General features: G+C 38.1%; 1 protein-coding gene across 6 annotated transcripts in view; it reads left to right on the top strand.

Annotated features, from left to right (window-relative positions):
* Nucleotides 1-21,579, top strand: part of LOC115213383 — a 127,784-nt gene that overhangs the window by 33,014 nt on the left and 73,191 nt on the right. For 2 of the 6 annotated variants that reach the window (XM_029782329.2, XM_036503625.1), the window contains exon 2: nt 4,728-4,837. The exons of 3 other annotated variants lie outside the window; for them this stretch is intronic. In XM_029782329.2, the coding sequence (XP_029638189.1) occupies nt 4,803-4,837 (35 nt within the window). In that variant the 5' untranslated portion in view covers nt 4,728-4,802. Of the gene's footprint in view, nt 1-4,727; nt 4,838-18,994; nt 19,077-21,579 lie in introns of all 6 variants that reach the window. One more of the 6 variants, XM_036503624.1, reaches the window with a different exon arrangement.

Here is a 21,579-nt window from a genome sequence, read left to right as displayed (position 1 = left end):
AACTTTGAATGGAGCAACAAACTGAAACGCCATGAAGGCAATATCAATTGATTATGATAATTAATAAATAAATTGATTATCCTATGTGTATATTCTCCATTTTACTTTATATATATATATATATATATACTAGCAGTATCGCCCGGCGTTGCTCGGGTTGTAAGGGAAATAACTATATAAGCATTTTTAGAGAGTTATAGCCAAAAAATAGCAAAAAAATGCATTAAAAATTGAAAAAAAATTAAGGTAAATTTTTTTTTAAATCGTTGACACATCGTAGATATTTTTAGAGAGTTACTTCCCTTATATAAAAGCGGAAAAAATGCATTAAAATGGAAAAATATGATGGTAAATTTTTTTAAAATCGTAGACTCATCGTAGACGCACGCTAATACCCAGAAGGGCTCGATATGAATCACGACTATAAGATACCCGCTTTTGGTTAAACTGCACCGCAAAATGTGGGAGTAGTTAGGAATCTAATCGTAGGAGACAGACACACAACTTCACTCTTATATAAAGATGCTTTTTTTTTTCAGTCATAGAGTTAGATTTATGAAGGTCTTCAGTAGAAAATCCTTCGAATTCTGACTCGCTGCTTGATATAATGAAATTCGTATCCATTTTTTGTCAGAATTACAAATTTTGAAAACACAATAGGAACAAATTTCGGAAAAAAATCTCCCATAATTCACGGAATTAAAATTACACTTCGATTTTTGTACAAAACTGTAGTTGAAGTGTTTACGAAGTATAATACGTGTTTTCACGAATGTACTAAAGAGGTTTGCTCTGATATTCTCATTTAAATATGAATAGGTAAATTCAGGCGGCTTGGTAACTATATATAAGTGTCGTCTGTTTATACATAAACACTGTTTCATACTGCAATTATATATACATATATCTATATATAATATTATATAATAAAATATATACAGAGTAAAATAAAAACCAATTTACCTTTTCTGTCCGTCCTTGTGTCTTTGCAAATGTGTTGGAATGATAAGTAAGTTGAGTTTTGGCGCCTTTTTTACTAATAACAAACACACGTGTTTGTATGTAGTTGTATGTGTATGTAGTTGTATGTAGTTGTATATGTATGTGTATGCGTGTGTGTGAGGAATGACACACACACACTCACGCACGCACACATGTACATCAATGCTTTCGGAGTGATAGGTTAAAATATTGAGTTTTCTCGAATTTTGTCTTAATTGGTGGTAAAATTGAAAGAAATTTTTTATGGCATCACCCACTGAAGTACTCTGAAAAATCTTAGTTAAATTCTAATTGAAGAAATTGTGTGAGGAGTAAATGGTTATGTATTTATTTGTTTCTGTTTGCTGTGTTTTTTTATTTTTTGAGTAGTGGTTAAAATACTTTCAGTTTAGTCTTCCTCAAATCACTCTGTCGCTATTTACTTTCATTTTATTCGTTGCCCACTGTGTGTGTGCGTTTGCGTGTGGTGTAAACCAGACTAAGAAAAGCATGTGACACACACACCAGAATGTGAGTTTTCTGTAAATTTTGCTTAATTGGAGTTTAAATTTTAAAAACTGGACCTGGCATGACGCGATGCATTGTACTCTTAAAAATGCTAGGTAAATTGTAATCGAAGAAATCCTATATTGTAGATTTGTATAACTCCCAAAGGGAGGCAGATAAAATCTGCCTTTTATAATAAGAGATATATATATATATATATATATATATATATATATATATATATTATATATATATATATATATACCACTTGATAGATTGCCTTCACCATGGCTTTGTTAAACACAGGAGCTCCATCACTCCTTATCTGTTTATACAAACACACACACATATATAATATATATGTATATATATATATATATATATATTTTTTTTTTTTCTCTCTCCTTTTTTTTCTCTCTCCTTTTTTTCTCTCCTTGTTTTTTCTATGTCCCTTTCTGTAGAAGAGCGTAGGCTCGAAACGTAAAAGACTTTTCTATTCCTGAGAGTTATACTAATACATCTGTTTGTTTTTTTCGTAACTCTCCCTATATATATATATATATATGGTGGCGTAATGGCCCAGTTGTTATGGCAGCGGACTCGCGGTTGTAGGATCGCGGTTTCGATTCCCAGACCGGACGTTGTGAGTGTTTATTGAGTGAAAACACCTAAAGCTCCACGAGGCTTCGGAAGGGGGTGTGTGTGGCGATCCCTGCTTTCTCTCACTCTTTCTTCTGTTGGCCTGCTCGCTTAGCCAGCGGGGTGGCGTCATTTGAAGGCTAAAACAATGCGAAGCGCATTGTGACCAGCGATGTGTAGCAACATCTCATAGCCTGGTCGGTCACGGTGATCACAGTGATATATATATATATACATATATATATACATATAAACGAAATAAAAATACAAATATATATATAAAAAATATCAATGGGATAAAAAAGGAATCATAAATATGTATAAAACACGTTACATTGGTTGCTCTTGAGCACTACAGGTAAAATGTGAATCAGTATAACCAGTTCGATGGTTGGATCATCAGCAACTAAACTGGTAACCCCCACCAAGCTTGCTTGGTGAGGAGGGGGATTGTTGGACACCCTGCAGGACAAAAAATAAGACCAGTCAAAGGGCAGTAGAACCAATGAGTAGTCAACAGTCATTCAACAATGTATGTGTGTGTGTGTGTGTGTGTGTGTGTGTGTGTGTGTGTGTGTGTGTGTTTGCATGCATGCATGCGTGCATGTATATATACTGTATATTTTAAAACTTTTTATATTCATATTTTTATATTCCTTTTTTAGATTATATATATACACAAAATACAAAGTTATATCTTGAGATCGCTAGTGACAACAACACTCAAAATATATATATTAGACTGGAATTGTAGTGCCCCAAATGAGCTATATTCCACTTGTTAATCTGAGGGGAGGCAATGTGAGCAGCAACTAAAGGAACATTACAAAATCCACAGAAAGATCAAACACATACATATATTCATATATTCATTTATATCTGCAGAACAGATATAAGGTCCGGCGTTTAAAAATATAATAATATATAAATGAATAAACATCATGTAAAATATTTATAAATATATAAGAATCAGTGTTGCATCTATAACATATTGAATTTACGCTTAAAACCATAAAACAGTTGGTAAAAATTTGTTAAATTAAAAATTTTGGGGTAATAAAACATACAATGACATATTAAAATGACGCATTAAAATTCCAGAAAAAATACAGAAAAGATAAATATACAAAATTACAAAATTACAAAAATGTTCATTCGGAGACGCACCAATTGATATGAAACATTTCATATATTTGAAATTGACACTCCCCTCGTCAGAATGTTTTTTACACACAATATATAATACATGGACACAAATATACAATTACATACCGGTTCAGTCCCACTGTGTGGCACCTTGGGCAAGTGTCTTCCACTATAGCTTCAAGCCGACCAAAGCCTTGTGAGTGGATTTGGTAGTCGGAAACTGAAAGAAGCCCATTGTATATATGTATATATTTATATATATATGTGTGTGTGTGTGTTTGTGTGTATGTGTTTGTCCCCCCAACATCGCTTGACAACCGATGCTGATGTGTTTACGTCCCCGTAACTTAGCGGTTCGGCAAAAGAGACCGATAGAATAAGTAATAGGCTTACAAAGAATAAGTCCTGGGGTCAATTTGCTCGACGAAAAGGTGGTGCTCCAGCATGGCCACAGTCAGATAACTGAAACAAGTAAAAGAGTAAAAGAGTATGTATGTATATATGTACATATATGCATATTTATATGTTTGTATATATGTCATCATCATCATCATCATCATCATTTAATGCCTGTTTTCCATGCTGGCATAGGTTGGATGGTTTGACAGGAGCTGGTATGTCCAGCAGCCACACCAGGCTCCATCATCTGTTTTGGCACCATTCCTACAGCTGGATGCTCTTCCTAATACCAATCACTTTTCAGAGTGCACTGGGTACTTTTCATGTAGCACCAGCACCAGTGCTGTTTATGTGACACCAACACTGCTATCAGTTCTACTGTGGTGGACAGGTTTTACTACTATAGACTACATTATGTATTTGAATATATTGACTCATAGCCCAATGGCTTCACCAACAACCAACAAACACAAAAGCATTGGTATTGTCTTTTTGGGTTTGGTGATGTACTTGTAGCAGATAATAGTATTCTAACTCTAACATTTGATTTTGTGGAGGTTCATAAAAATCATCATCATCGTTTAGTGTCCGCTTTCCATGCTGGCATGGGTTGGATGGTGCAACTGGGGTCTGGGAAGCCAGAAGGCTGCACCAGGCACAGTCTGATCTGGCAATGTTTCTACGGCTGGATGCCCTTCCTAACGCCAACCACTCCATGAGTGTAGTGGGTGCTTTTTACGTGCCACCGGCACGGGGGCCAGGCGAGGCTGGCAACAGCCACGAACGGATGGTGCTTTTTACATGCCACCGGCCATGTTCGGATGGTTCTCTTATGTGCCACCGGCACTGGTATCACAGCTACAATTTCCATTCATGTTGATCGATTTTGATTTTTGATTTTTTGATTTTATCTTGCCTCAACAGGTCTTCACAAGTAGGGTTTTGTGTCCCAAGAAGGAAAGGAAAAAAAAATAATGTAAATTTCTTTTTGTCTCTTTTCTTTTATGTATAATCTGTTATGTTAAGTCCCCTTTCTTCTTACAATGATATTTCAGATAATGGATGTACACATCAAATGATGCAAATTCTCTGAACATTTCTAGTAAACTGCCTACAGTTTTGGTTGGTTCATGGTTTACAACTCATTTTCATATTTGAAACTGAGGTATGTATTTTTGTTTTGAGTTTTACATCTTTTATAATCTTCAGCCTCATAACATATCGATATTTGACTCTTAATTATGGTATAACCTGATGATATGGGAGAAATATGATATAATGTATTGCATTTCTTATGAAGTTTGCCTGTTAATATATACCTTCTTGTGTATTGTGATTTTTCCTGTATATTTGTGTTTGAGAAAGAGAGTAAGAGGGAAGAGGGAAGAGAGTAGGGGTGAAGAGATGTAAGAGTGAAGAGAAGTAGGAGTCGGGGAGGAGGCTAGATGAAGAGGGGGGAGAGTTGAGCCCAAATGGCGTAAAAGAGCGAAGAAGGAAGATTAATCCCTGTTCACGGCGCAAACGGGAGTCCGGATGGCCTCTGTGCAAGGACAATCCGAACACAGACAGGTGTTGCAAGGAGTGACCAGTGGAGCGAAAATGGTGTCATTGCCAAGGCGGATGTCTCGGAGGTGTTCCACGAACCAGTCAGCCAAGCGGCGTCCCGTTTGTCCGATGTACAGAGAATAGCAGAGAGAGCAGGAGATGCAATAGATGATATTGCTGGAGGTGCAGGTGAAGGAGTCGGTGATGCGATAGGGTCGATGATGGGTGCTGGTGAGGAGGGTGGTGTTGGAGAGGTAAGGGCAAGTGCGGCAGCGTAGGCAGGAGCAGGGGAACGAGCCAGGCTGGGAGGTAGGGTTGAGGAAGAAGCTGTGGACCAAGAAGTTTCATAGGTTGTGGGCTCGTTTGAAGGAGGGGAGGGGTCGGTTAGGGAAGAGGTGTGAAGTGGACAGGTCGGACTGGAGATGCCGGAAAGCTTGGAGAATGGTGCATTGGAGAGGTAGGGTGGTAGGGTGGTAGGTGAGGGGAATATATATATATTATATATATATATATATATATAATTTTTTTCTGTAAAAACATTCATCTATATTAGTAGTAGATATATTACTATTCGCTATAGGGACTGGTAACCACTATAAGCTGTAGTGGAGAACAGTTCACACATGTGCTGAGGTTAACCAAAGGATTTTATATTTAGATATATCTGGGGTACTTATATGTACACATGACTTTTGCTTTGGCTTTTTTTCCATGGGTGCATGTAAGTATTTCATTTATTTCTATTTGTATTTTCTACTGAAGAGGAAAAAATCTATTATGAGATTAATTCCGAAATTGATTCAATATAGAAATAACGAACTTTTTAAAAAATTCTGTTGGCTAGCTTTCCTTGATTTCAACACAGCGTATTTCTGTAGTGGGTGTATAATAATATGTGGAAATTGACGAATTAAAAAGTCTGTTATCAGCATATTGGCATAGAAATAATTTTCTTTTGCCCTTGTTTATAATTTTAACCTATAAAGGTATTTTAATATGCTGCCACTTTTTTGATGAAATTTTTTTCTGTAGAAAAACTTCATCCTACATTAGTAGTATATATATGTATGGCTGTCTGTCTGTCTGTCTGTCTGTATGTATGTATGTATGTATGTATGTATGTATGTATGTATGTTATTTCCTGCAGCTTTGCTTGGAAATTTCAATGTATATATAAGTAAAAGTAGTCTGGTGTATCCTTCACATGGATAAACATACATGAATTTTTCTTTTTAAATATGCAGTATTGTAGTCTCTGTGTATTGTTTATGTTTTCTTGAAAATCTGTTGTATTTTATTCTCTATGAAACTATTTTTATTTTCTATTCAGTTTAATTTCTGTCTGCTTTTCCTCTGTCGGTGCTTATATTTAACCCAACCTCCATCAGACCCTACCTTGGGTTGCTCTATGTACAACACCTGCCTTGCTGTACTACTGTTTTAATGTTGTATAGATGCTACTTGTATGGAAATATTAATCATAAATGACTCTCTCTGTCTCTCTCTCTCTCTCACTTTCTCTCTCTCTGCTGTCTGTCTGTGTTTTTCTTATATATTTCTTCGCTTCATTCAGTCAATTGTCTGCAGTAATTATATAAAAGAAGTATATATATCTTAGACTGTTTCAAATTCTAAGTATTAACTTATGAACATATGCCATCCTAACTATTTGTAAGTTCTAGGAAGACTTGGAAATCCAATGTCTTAAATGTTTTATTATTGAATATAATAACAAGACTCCTATTAAAGAGAAGTACTGAACTGGATTTTCTGGAAATAGCAGTCATTCACACAATTTTTATGAAACACATTTAATGAAATATATAACAGAATGTTTTACTATTGGAGTCACTCACACACACACACCACACACACACACACACACACACACACTGTACACTTTGATCACTCACGCACACACATATATTTATGAGGGGGTACCCCAGAAACATTCTCTGTGGGAAAGCCTATTGTATTTCAGGCTTCTGGCACTAGAAGCCACTTGATGTGACCATCAGGCATCAGTCTGCTGCCAACCCCTGTCATTGAGGGAAGTCGTACTGCCACATGGTGTGTCTTTGTTTTGCTCTGCTTCTTACCTGTTTGTTGATTTTGTTGATGGTTGAAATGAAGGAGCAGCATGCTTCCATGAAATTCTGTTTTCCGCTGGGGAAAACGACAGTCAAAACGGTTGTCATGCTTCAAACAGCTCACAAGGATGCTGCCATGAGCAAAATTCAAGTTTACAAGTGATTTTCATGTTTTAGGAATGGTCACTTGTTGCTTGAAGACCAACCTTGTTCAGGATGATCGTCGACCTTCTGAATGAATGAAAACAACATGAAAATTTATTAACTGATCTTGTAGGACTATTGCTGAACCATTGACGAACTTGTTGATATGACTGGTGTACACTTTGATCACTCACACACATATATATTTATGAGGGGGTACCCCAGAAACATTCTATGTAGGAAAGCCTATTGTAGTTCAGGGTTCTGGCACTAGAAGCCACTTGATGTGACCCTCAAGCATCAGTCTGCCAACTACTGGCATTGAGGGAAGTTGTACTGCCACATGGTGTATCCTGGAGCTCTTGCCAATGAGTTTTGAGCAAGGAATTGTGAATGGAAAGAGTTGCAGCAAAATTTGTGCCTTGCTTTTTTCCATCACAGAAGATCGAACGTGGTCATGATTGAATGCATATCGTGAACTGAAAAAACAGTTGGAAGTTGATCGGAACCTTCTCTCGAAGGTCGTCACTGGTGATGAAAGTTGGTGCTATGGCTACGACCTGGAAATGAAGCAGCAATCAAATCAATGGAAGCATTCAGTGTCAACCTGCACCCCTCCCCAAAGCATGTCAAGTGAAATCCAATGTGAAGACGAGGCTGATTTGTTTCATCAATGTGAAAGGATCTGTCTACACAGAATTTGTTCCTCTTGGTCAAACTGCTAACCAGACATTTTACTTGGCAGTTCTGAAGCATTTGTGAGATGCAGTGAGACGAAAATGCACTGACCTGTGGCAAAGTGATTACCTCCAAGAGGCCATCGCCTCTAGCTAGCTATATGACACATGAACCTGTGTCCATTGCAACCTTCGAACAGGGGATGTCAGCCACTTCCCCTTGCTGTTCAGGCATCTGCAGATATGTTTCAGAGTATTGTTCCTGGTGTGATGAAATTCCATGTGAGAAAAAAATGGTTGATTGTATTGGAATTTCAGGAAAATTTTCCACTATAATCTTTAACCTGGCATCAATAAGTTTGTCTGATGACATTTGTTATCTAAAGTTACCTAAACAGTCAGGTGTCTAATGAAAATCGTAATGTAGATTACAGCTTTTGCATTTTATTGATTCTTGCAGCTGGCTTGTCAGCACTGTTAGTTTCACTAGACCCCAGTGTTGTGTCCTATCCTGGGTCAATGGATTTTGTACCATTCAAATACAAATCATCATCATCATCGTTTAACATCCGCTTTCCATGCTAGCATGGGTTGGACGGTTCGACTGGGGTCTGGGAAGCCAGGAGGCTGCACCAGGCTTCAGTCTGATCTGGCAGTGTTTCTACGGCTGGATGCCCTTCCTAACACCAACCACTCTGTGAGTGTAGTGGTGCTTTTTACATGCCAACGGCACAGGGGCCAGGGGAGGCTTGCAACGGCCACAATCGGTTGGTGCTTTTTACGTGCCACCGGCACGGAGACCAGTTGAGGCGAATGAAAATTATTATTGAACACTATCATTCAAAATTAGTATTGCTTGGTGCAGGCATTAAGGAGATTTTGAGTGTTCATGAACAGGTATGTTCTTCTAAAAATTGCTTCAGCTACTTGTGTAATTGTTTCATCCCTAAAATCAAAAAAAGTGAAAAAAAGCTGAAAAAGCTGATTTCCTCTCCCCCTGAGCCAATGGGCAAGGGGACATTTTGGTTGAGAACATTTGCTTTTAAATATGAAGAGAAGTTGTTTTTACTTTTGGAATGAATGTTATGTGACAAATATATTGATGCCGGTTTGAAAATCATACTTTACTTTACCTTTTACTTGTTTCAGTCATGTGACTGTGGCCATGCTGGAGCACTGCCTTCAGTCGAGCAAATCGACCCCACGACTTATTCTTTGTAAGCCTAGTACTTATTCTTTCGGTCTCTTTTGCCGAACTGCTAAGTTACGGGGACGTAAACATACCAGCATCGGTTGTCAAGCAATGTTGGGGGGACAAACACAGACACACAAACATATACATACATACATACACATATATACATATATACGATGGACTTCTTTCAGTTTCCGTCTACCAAATCCACTCACAAGGCTTTGGTCGGCCTGAGGCTATAGTAGAAGAGACTTGCCCAAGGTGCCATGCAGTGGGACCGAACCCGGAACTATGTTGTTGGTAAACAAGCTACTTACCACACAACCACTTCTAAGCCATAGTGGAAAATTTTCCCGGAATTCCAATACAACCAACCATTTGTCCTCACATGGAATTTTTAATATATAGTCCACACCACACACTGTTCATTCATCACACCAGAAACAATTCTTTTGTTTTGTCGACCAATTTTTTTGATGTTTGATAGTTTGAACTTACCAGTACCACAGGAACTAACAGCACAAATAACAATGCTGTACTCACCACAAACAAATATAATTCCTGCAGTTCAACAAGTGCATATTACTAATCCACCAAGTTGGTACATATGATTGTGGCCTTTTTGCCCTAGTGTACACATTTGAATTGGTCATTGGAAATGCTCCAGAGAGGTTTTTACTTCATCAATCAAAAATGTGAATACATTTAGGATTTTGCTCGAATAAAATAAATTTGTTCCTTTCCTTTCAAATGCCTACAAAAACCACACTCACCCAGAAATGGATTACTTAGATAACTTAGATATGTTTCGACCAAAGATTGGTCCAGGCCATGTCTAACTTAATAGCACCACCTGATAGGATTATTCGAATCCTGTTTAAGTCAAGTTTTGCTTAAGTCAAGTTTTGTTCAAGTAGTGAGTTCTTGTTGGGTGAGTTGTATCCAATTATAGGTGGCTTATCTGGTATTCTTTGAAGGAATCTATCCAGACTCCGTTTAAAGTTGCTCTTAGAAAGATGACTAAAAATTAAGATTACCAACATTAAGATTACCAGAAACATCTGAGATCAGTCAGCCTTTGATATACAATATATAACCGGAATTAGTAAAAAAAATGTTCCTGTATTCCATTTAGGTGATGTAGTTGCTACTATAAATGCTGATAGTTTGTTTTGAAATGACAGGGTAGACAGAGTCTGAGTGACTGAACATTGGCTTTAACTTCTCCCTCGAGGTAGGACTGGATTGTCATGTTTCAGCTGTGATTATGATTGGTATATATTTTATCAATCCCAGAAGGTTTACAAACCTAAATTAATTGTAACAATGCTTGAATGTGAGATCTGGAATTTGTTTTGCTTCTATAATATTATTAAAATGTTTTTTTTCAACCCAGGAAAGATAAAAAAAAAAAACTTAAGTGATTCTGATAATGCCTAAATTTGTAGCCCTTAGCTCTGAATTAGTCATTCTATTTAAACTTATTCCCCAATGACTGAGAAATTTTTATTGGCTCGTTTTACAATGGTTTTGAGTGTCAATAATTTTGTCAAAATATGTTAATATTACTCTTTATTTGAGTACTTATCTCCCTATGCAGTTATTCTATGAATTTCTAACTATGAAAGGAAATAATGTTACAGTTGTAAAGATATTTGAACCTTCTTTTTACTAAACGATGTATTTCAATTACTGTATATGTTATCATAAATCAAAACTACAGAGAAAGAGAGAGAGAAAACTATTTAAGCCTTTAACACGTTTTTCAATCTGATAAAATCTACTTTCTCTCCTTTATACTTTATGGTTTATGTTCCTTTTGGATTGGATTGACCTTATGGCACTGTAGCTTGAGTCAAATTTCCAGTAATAGTTGTAATAATAGTAAGAGTGGTAGTACAGGGGACACTGAATTATACTTTAAATTCCACTATTGAAAGCATATCTTTTATGTGAAGAACAGTGATGTCCCATTTTTTGTCTTTACTTCCATACCTATTTCTTTACTACCCACAAGGGGCTAAACACAGAGGGGACAAACAAGGACAGACAAACGGATTGAGTCGATTACATAGACCCCAGTGCATAACTGGTACTTATTTAATCGACCCCGAAAGGATGAAAGGCAAAGTCGACTTCGGTGGAATTTGAACTCAGAATGAAATACCTATTTCTTTACTACCCACAAGGGGCTAAAGACATTTTCTAACCAGTCAAATTGAAATTTTCCATCCTCTTACCAACCTTTCTTCTGATTTCACTCACAGTAAATCTGGCAACATATGAAATATGGAAGTGATATTTTGTATGAAAGAATTTACCTCTACTCTTCAGTGCATGCATTATTGATTTCTTTGATTGGCACATGTTCATAAATTTATTTAGGACAAGGTAGTTGATTGAATCAATACTAGCACATGATATATACTTATTTCATCAACCCTGACTGGGTAAAAGGTAAAGTTGGCTACAAATAGATTTAAACTAATTCTGCATTTGGAGATGGTGTACAGAAGCACGAGAAAGACATTTTTTTTCAGGTTTTCTATTCCTACTATTTCATTGACTTCATAGCATTTAAATTATTAATGACTAGCACTATGACCTGGCAACGCCGGGTCATAGTGCTACTGCATGCATATACAGCTGCGTGCATGCGCACATACACGCGAGTACTGTCCAAATCTCCAACCAATCACACACAGCTAGCTGGCATTCAATTGGCGTATCAAGTTTCGGGCATTTTGATTGGGTTTTGGATAGAAAATTCACAAAAAAGTCACTTCTATTGATTTTTTAATGGCTTTGCGGGATGACTGGGGAAATGTAAAGATGTGCACGACCACCCTTGGATGGTTTTCAATGACCATAGAAAGTGCGAGCCCTCTAACTGAAAAATTGTGGATTTGTATAAAGGACACACATACACACACACACACACACACACTTTGCCGTTTGTATACATAGAGATGTATCCATTAATGCATGATTAACTTAGTAATTTGTGGACGAGACCGGAAGTTAGTAAAGTGCTGGCTGCATTTAAAAAAGGAGTTGCAATTAGTACTGACAGTTAATCCGTTACTATTAATCACTGTACTCTGAAGTAAGGTGTAGAACAAGTTTTATGTCAGCCAGGAAAACTGGAGTGAGGAGAGTTAGATGCCTCATGCAGGGATGCAAACTGAATGAGAATAGTGGTGATGTTTGGAGTCATGGATATGCAATCAATTTTTTTTTTTATATACTGAAATGTATATTGAAATATGTGGAGGCACAATGGCCCAGTGGTTAGGGCAGTGGACTTGCGGTCGTAGGATCATGGTTTCGATTCCTGGACCGGTCGTTGTGAGTGTTTATTGAGCGAAAACATCTAAAGCTCCACGATGCTCCAGCAGGGGTTGGTGGCGATCTCTGCTGTACTCTTTCACCGCAACTTTCTCTCACTCTTTCTTCTGTTGGCCTGCTCACCTAGCCAGCGGGGTGGCGTCATTTGAACGCTAAAGCAATGCGAAGCGCATTGTGACCAGCGATGTGAAGCAACATCTGATAGCCTGGTCGGTCACGTGATCACGTGATATATATATGTTGAAATATATATTGAAATGAGTTATATGTTTCTAATGGTAACTGTACCAAAGAAGTAATGGTAACGTGTGCTAAGAATTTCGTTCCCACAAAAGACTTTGTTCAAAGAATACTGTTTTTTTTATCTCTCTGATATTTGTATAATTTACTGATTTATAATGAATAAAGGTCCTAAACAGAAATCATTGTCTTGGAACAAATGCCATTTTTCTACTTTAAGAATTTAAATCTTACCAGTTCACCCTCTGTTATTTTTTTTTAAGTAGGTACTATGCCAGTTTCATATACTATTATTAATTTACTTAAATATATTCTTTCCTAACAAACTTAAAATCCTGTGTTGGCCAGAAATTTAAAATCTACCTTTATTATTAATATTAAAATAAAGAAAACAATATTATTTTTGTTCTTGTTTCCTTCTGAAAATTTTTATTCAATTTTCATATGATACTAGCTGTTTTTCAAGTTAATGTTGAACATGTGTGCTGAGAGTTTTCCCTTTGAGATTTGGAAATCTTTAACTTGAGAGCAAATGGAAAATTTCACAAAACTAAATCTGTTTCTTTTTTTTTCTGTATTTTCACAACTCCTTTTTCAAAGGACACACAATTTGCAAAGTATCACTATATATTTGCTTTCCTGCTACTAAGTCAACACACACGCACACAGATACACACATACACACACACACACACACACTATTGGCACTTTGTGTGAATAAATAATATGATTTCATATAGTTCATACGTAAGAATATGTTTACATGTATGTATAAGAACTAGTATTCTTTTATTCATTTATTTTGTTTCAGTCATTTGACTGCAGCCATGCTGGAGCACTGCCTTTAGTCGAACAAATTGACTCCAGGACTTATTCTTTGTAAACTTAGTACTTATTCTATTGGTCTCTTTTGACAAACAGCTAAGTTATGGAGGCGTAAACACACCAACATCAGTTGTCAAGTGATGGTGGGAGGACAAACACAGACACACAAATACATACATGGGAATGTATGCACATGGTTTGGCCACATGTTCCAAACATCGGTAACATACATGTAATTCTAGATTACAACATGGATTGAGGCATTCTTGTGTCTTGTGTCCTAAGAACCAAGAAAATCAGAACACTGAAAGTGTGAAAGACCAAAATTTCAGGGTATTGAAAGATCAAAACTGCAGATTTTGAAATATTTTAGGGCAAAATAATAAGAAAAATGGTTTTAGAAGATATATTTACAGTTTTAAAAGGTTGTGTATCTGAGAAACATAATATTTATACTCTTTACTCTTTTACTTGTTTCAGTCATTTGACTGCGGCCATGCTGGAGCACCGCCTTTAGTTGAGCAACTCGACCCCGGGACTTATTCTTTTTGTAAGCCCAGTACTTATTCTATCGGTCTCTTTTGCTGAACCGCTAAGTGACGGGGACGTAAACACACCAGCATTGGTTGTCAAGCAATGCTAGGGGAACAAACACAGACACACAAACACATACACATACATATATACGACAGGCTTCTTTCAGTTTCCCTCTACCAAATCCACTCACAAGGCATTGGTCGGCCCGGGGCTATAGCAGAAGATACTTGCCCAAGATGCCACGCAGTGGGACTGAATCCGGAACCATGTGGTTGGTTAGTAAGCTACTTACCACACCACCACTCCTGCGCCTATATATGTTTTTTTATTATTCTTTCTCTAAATAACAAAAGCATGCATGATATAGTGAATATATTTAGAAAAGAAAATTGCATTGCAAAAATATAGTATCAAAGACAAAAATTTTAATTCTTAAAATTTTTTTCCTTATTGAATATTTTCCTTTTCTTTCGATATAAACATAAACCTACTCAACATGCCCTAGATTGATAATTTTTTTTATCAACCTTGAAAAAATAAAAGGCATAATTGGCCCCCTAAACTTGGACTCAGAGTGCAGAGTTTCTAGCCAAATTCAGATTGGAACCTGGTGCAGCATGGTTTAATGAATCTGCCAATTTACCGTATATTTATAGACATGTATTTGTCTGTCTGTCAGCCTGCCTGCTCCAATATTTGTGTAACAAGCTCCACGTAATCATTGCAGATTCATATGTATATGTTGAAAAAAAAAAATTCTTCTTCCCCCAACACATTTGAATGTGTGAGACAAAAAGAGAGCTAATGTTACATTGTGTACAAACCATCAAACGATGACATTTAAGTAGCAACAGATTGAAGTTGTGTGTTTCACATGATAATTTAATAATTGCCGTCAATTAGTTCCACTTATTTTGTCATATATATCATGTTCCACTATCAGTACTGCATATGTAATAAATATTGTTATCCTATCTATGTCCATTTAATGGGGAGAGGGAGTGAATAAGCTGCTAAAATTTCATCTAATTGTTTCAACATTTACTGCCACATCATAGCAGTCTTATGTTCTTGGGAAATTTTCTTTGATGTTTGAATTAATTTTTATCATTATTTACCATGTCATCTCCTAAGAACTTCACTCAAAGTCTTCGTGAGTTGATAGATTACCACCCTGCTGGCCAAATGGTTGATGGTTCATATCTCATTACTGGAATTGCCAGTAGTTTGCCCTGGGCATAGGCAATGCATTTCACATGTAAATATATAAGTGCCATAGATATTAGATTTTACTGAGTGAGTATCAGGTAGGCACTGTAAAATAGACGTGTTGAAGTATTTTATTTGCTCACAGTTTTGAGTTCAAAACCTCCTATGCTCTTTGGGAAGTTAACAGAGAAACGACTTTTGCTGTATTTTTTCATGAATCTCTACAGCAAGACAAATACTTTAAGAAATAAATCTCATGATTGTAACTCCCGATAAGGATAAGGACAACAAAATGAAATGCCAATAACCTGTTTCTTTGAACAGATACCACAACTAGACAACAGCACTTTCACATTTTTTTACATTTGAAATAATATGGCTCAGTGAAAGGTGGAAGTGCTGGGTTTCTGAGGGTGCTGAGAGGAAGGGAGGAAACTATCATGACACCAGGGAAATGCACAAATGCTTGCAACAAAGTAAACTCTGCTAAAAAATTACATCCAGGTGATTATATCAAGGCGGCAAGCTGGCAGAAACGTTGGCACGTCAGGTGAAATGTATTTCGTCTGCCGTTACGTTCTGAGTTCAAATTCCGCCAAGGTCGACTTTGCCTTTCATCCTTTTGGGGTCGATAAATTAAGTACCAGTTATGCACTGAGGTCGATATAATCGGCTTAATCCATTTGTCTGTCCTTGTTTGTCCCCTCTATGTTTAGCCCCTTGTGGGTAGTTAAGAAATATATATCAAACTGGGTGATGGATTAAACATCTCACTCAAACCTACATTGATTGGCTCAGGTCAGAGGCTGTAAATTAGATCACGATGTTATTTTTATTATCTTATGATTTTCTATGAGTTTCTTATCTTACATCTTGTGGAGCTGAGCCCAAACTATGACTGGAGTTGCTATACATGTCTTGCAAATTCTCTCGCATTGCTTAGCTCACATCTATAGTAGAGTGATGTCTTGCAAACAACTTGCACATGCAAGTGCTACCAGTCAAAAACTCCGCATACCGGAAGCCAGCAAGTGTATGGGGTCATCAGGAGAGAATGCGCACCATTTCGGGGCCTACCTCTCGACGGCATCAATGCGCACCCCCCCCCCTCACTGATACGAGGCCCCGCTTGCTAGATCAGCTGGTTATCAAATAAAGCTCAATATTCTTCTAGCCATCGCTCATCGTCTCTTTTTAACCAAATCCAGTGTCTAGCCTTCTCCACTGTAGTTTGGATATTGGTCACGGTGGTATTGACTTTACGATGAGTTAGGACTAATGATAACAACAGTTGTCTCACACTGTGTCCAACAAACCCTCTACATCCGACTTCGATTGGAAAATGTTCTGCTTTCCAGCCTGTGTCTTCACATTCCTTGAGGAGGTCACAGTGTCCTCTGTAGTTTGTGACTGTTTTTTGTTGGGCAGTTTCTGAACTGCATAGATAGCGCCTAACCCTTGATAACAATCTCATGCTTGGTGATTAGTTTAGGCGGGTGTGTTTCAGAGGATGATAACTTCATTTCTGCCAATGGTTGTGTTTGGTTGATATTCATATTACTGCTTAATCATCATGATCTTGTAAGTCCTGCATCTTCTCTGGTGCAAGTATGCTACTGCCTTGTTGTGCCTGTGAATCTGTTTGGTCTCTGCCTGTTCTAGGAATCCAGAGACATATGTGGTCAATGATTTCCTTTGTATTTTCTGCATATCAAGGACTGTGAGTCTGTTCCATCCTTGATTATGCAATGGTGGTGGTATCTGGTTGGATGACTCTGAAATTATCTGATCCTCTGTTTTCAATATGCTACTCCTTAGTCATTGGTCCATATCTACCTTTTGCAGTTGTTTTTTTGGTACATCTTGTGCATTACTTTGTATTCACAGGTTTTCTGTAATCGCAGCTGAGGATAGTCATTTGGTGTAAATGGTAGTCACCTTGTTTCTTGTTGGGATTATTGGAACATCTTTTTTTGAATAATGCAGCTTCTTTCTTGGTTGAGTAGATCTGAGGAGAGGGCAATCTGTTTTTGTGAGGCATATGTCCTGTTCAATTTATTTTGTTCTGGGCCTCTTCTTTCTAAAGCTCTTGGTTGGTGTAACTATCAGTATCTGCTTCCAGGTAGTGCAACTTCTCTGTAGTCAGTATCTTTCTTGTCTCTGTACTCAGTCTCTTGATGCCATTCAGTTTCCAGTTAATGGTATTGCAGAATGAGGCGGCGAGCTGGCAGAAACGTTAGCATGCCGGGCGAAATGCGTAGCCATATTTCGTCTGCCATTGCGTTCTGAGTTCAAATTCCGCTGAGGTCGACTTTGCCTTTCATCCCTTCGGGGTCGATAAATTAAGTACCAGTTACACACTGAGGTCGATAAATTAAGTACCAGTACACACTGGGGTTGATATAATCGACTTAATCCCTTTGTCTGTCCTTGTTTGTCCTCTCTGTGTTTAGCTCCTTGTGGGTAGTAAAGAAATAGGTATTGCAGAAGTACATTATTATTATTATATTATTATTATTATTATTATATTATTATTATTATTATTATCATTATTATTATTATTATTTTGTATTATAAATTCAGATTTGATTTCTCAATTAAAGAATAGATTGTATCCCAATTGAAGAATAAATTGAATTTAGAATAACAAATTTCTACACAACATATTTTGCTTTTTCTTCCAATGTATAAGGAAAAATTTCATTCCCGAGCAATGCTGGGTGCCTCTGCTAGTTAATTATAAATGGTGATCAACCAACACCGAAATTACCTGATTTGCGAAGCTACAAGAAATTCACGAGACTATTTCAGGTTAATTTGTATAAAAAGAAAAACATAATCCAACTCCTCCCCACCTTTAAAATTTTTTTTTTATGGAAATCCACATTTTCGGCTATGGAAATTCCAATTCTGAAAACAAAGTTGGCAAAAATCGTAACTTCAAAATTTCAACCCCCTCCCCTCTCAATTTTATGGCCTTCAAGCAGGCTATCTACATGCTAGGAATAACAGCCAAATCTCACAGGAATTTGTTGGGTGAAAAAAACTGCAATAAAATAATGAAAGAAATATGTAATCACTCTACTCACATTTCTGTGGAGGCACATGGCCTAGTGGTTAGAGAAGCGGACTCGTGGCCGAAGGATCGCAGGTTCGAATCTCAGACCAGGCGATGTGTGTGTTTATGAGTGAAACAACTAAGCTCCATGTGGCTCTGGCAGAAGGTAATGGCGAACTTCTGCTGACTCTTTCGCCACAACTTTCTCTCACTCTTTCCTCCTGCATCTAGCAGCTCACCTGCGACGGACCGGCGTCCCTTCCAGGTGGGGAACCTATATGCCTAGGAAACCGTGAAACCGGTCCTTATGAGCCAGGCATGGCTCGAGAAGGAAAGAACTCACCTTTCTGCAAAGATTTCTTTCAGAGAAATTTCCCTCAGTAAAATGAGGAATACTGTGAGAAAGTGAAATTTTAGTGTTCATGGTTTTTTTTTTTTTTTTCACAACTGAAAGTGTTTTTTTTCTACCAATGGAATCTTGAAAGTTACAAAAAATATGACTGCAGAAATAAGTCAAATCTCCAACAAACTCTTTTTCACAACTTTGTCACACTATTCCTCATTTTACTGCAGAAAATTTCTCTAAAAGAAATCTTTGCATAAGGTAAGCAGATTGATTACATAAAAAAAAAAAAAAATTTGAGCGAGGTCGTTGCCAGTACTACCTCACTGGCCCCCGTGCCGGTGGCACATAAAAGCACCCACTACACTCTCGGAGTGGTTGGTGTTAGGAAGGGCATCCAGCTGTAGAAATTCTGCCAGATCAGATTGGAGTCTGGTTTGCCAGCCCTCATTCAAAATCGTCCAACCCACGCTAGCATGGAAAGTGGATGTTAAATGATGATGATGATGATTTCTTTCATTATTTTATTGCAGTTTTCTTCACCCAACAAATTCCTGTGAGATTTGGCTGTTATGTCTAGCATGTAGATAGCCTTCTTGAAGGCTGTAGAATTCGGAGGGGATGGGTTGGTTGGGGGAATTGAAATTTTGAAGTTGCAATTTTTACCACTTTGTATTCCAGAATCGGAAACGTGGTTTCCGGAAAAATAAATTTTTTTAAAAAGTAGGGGAAGAGTTGGGTTACGTCTCCACCACATGCGCCAGGTATTTGTTGCATGACCAACCTCAGAAGTCACTGCACGCCACTGGATTGGATATATAATACTGTACACTTCGATCAATATACCCACTCTATTGACAAATATATGAGTGCATATGGGTGCTTTTTACATGCCACTAGCACAGGTACGTGTATGCAGTATTGGCATGAGTGCATTTCATGTGGCACCAGCACCTGTTAAAGACAAGTCTGTATGCATGGATGACAGCAGTTTTGCTTCACTTAACTCATTTTCTCAAGTACAGCAAATTGCCACAATTCCTGGTCCCTCGTCTTTTCTTCAGTCAAGTCCTACGTCAGAAGATCCCTTCTCACAACTTCATCCCATGTCTTCCTGGGTCTACCCCTTCCACAGATTCCCTCCACAATCTTTTTATGATATCCGGTTTCTTTGTAACTGGGACGGGAAAGAACCCTTAGCACCCTGGTAAATCTGCAGCCTTCTCCCAATAGCCGTCCCACTTTGGCACTTGTGCCCGTGCTAGTAGGGTGCCAAGAGCACCATCCGAGTGTGATTGTTGCCATAGCAGCCAACTGGCTTCCATGCCAGTGGCACGTAAAAGGGCACCATTCGAGCGTGATCGTTACCAACGTCGCCTTACTGGCACCTGTGCCAGTGGTATGTGTAAAAAGATTCGAGCGAGGTTGTTGCCAGTACCGCCTGACTGGCCCCATGCCAGTGGCACATAAAAGCACCCACTACACTCTCGGAGTGGTTGGCGTTAGGAAGGGCATCCAGCTGTAGAAACTCTGCCAGATCAAGACTGGAGCCTGGTTCAGCCATCTGGTTCGCCAGTCCCCAGTCAAAATCGTCCAACCCATGCTAGCATGGAAAGCGGACGTTTAAACAATGATGATGATGATGATGACAGGAAGTTTCTTCTTCTTCAAACATATCTGCTGTCCTGAGTGTATGAAGCTCCGCACTTTTTTATGCAGCTGTCCTCATCCATATGCATCACATGACCAAACCGATGCAGTCTTCTTCTCTCTTACACACACTCGATGCCTCTTGTACCCAGTTTTCTTCTTAAATCATTTACACCCTGTTATGTGACACTCTGACAATACCCATCCATCAGAGTATGCCAGCTTCATTTCTTTCCAGCCTTTTGCAAGTCTTCTGTAGTTAAAGCTCATGTTTCACTGCCATGTAGCATAGCTGTACATTCACAGGCATCATGCAATCTGCCATTTCACTCCGAGGGAGAGGCCCTTAGTTACCAACATAGGTAGACACTCTCTGAACTTTGCCCTGCCCGTTCTTGTTCTAGCAACTACGCTTTCAGAACTTCCTCCTCCTCGCTTTCAGAACTTCCTCCTCCTCGGCTAACTTGATCACCATGGTAACAACAACTATCTACTGCTTCTAATGATTCCTCCCCACCTCCCAAGCATTAGAGGGAGTCCATTGTCTGTGCATTTTCAGTACTTATTGTACCTGAATATTTTTTCATATATTTTTTCATATATGTATAGGCGCAGGAGTGGCTGTGTGGTAAGTAGCTTGTTTACCAACCACATGGTTCCGGGTTCAGTCCCACTGCGTGGCACCTTGGGCAAGTGTCATCTACTATAGCCTCGGGCTGACCAAAGCCTTGTGAGTGGATTTGGTAGACAGAAACTGAAAGAAGCCCGTCGTATATATGTATATATATGTATATATATGTGTGCGTGTATGTTTGTGTTTGTCCCCCAAGCATTGCTTGACAACCGGTGCTGGTGTGTTTATGTCACTGTAACTTAGCGGTTCGGCAAAAGAGACCGATAGAATAAGTACTGGGCTTACAAAGAATAAGTCCCGGGGTCGAGTTGCTCAATTAAAAGCGGTGCTCCAGCATGACCGCAGTCAAATGACTGAAACAACTAAAAGAGAGAGTAAAGAGTATGTATACTCTCTTTACTCTCTTTTACTT

The sequence above is a fragment of the Octopus sinensis genome, linkage group LG6 (assembly GCF_006345805.1).
Source record: "Octopus sinensis linkage group LG6, ASM634580v1, whole genome shotgun sequence".
Classification (NCBI taxonomy): Eukaryota; Metazoa; Mollusca; class Cephalopoda; order Octopoda; family Octopodidae; genus Octopus; species Octopus sinensis.
The sequence above is the reverse complement of the archived record's forward strand: the minus strand, read 5'-3'. Positions and strand labels throughout refer to the sequence as shown.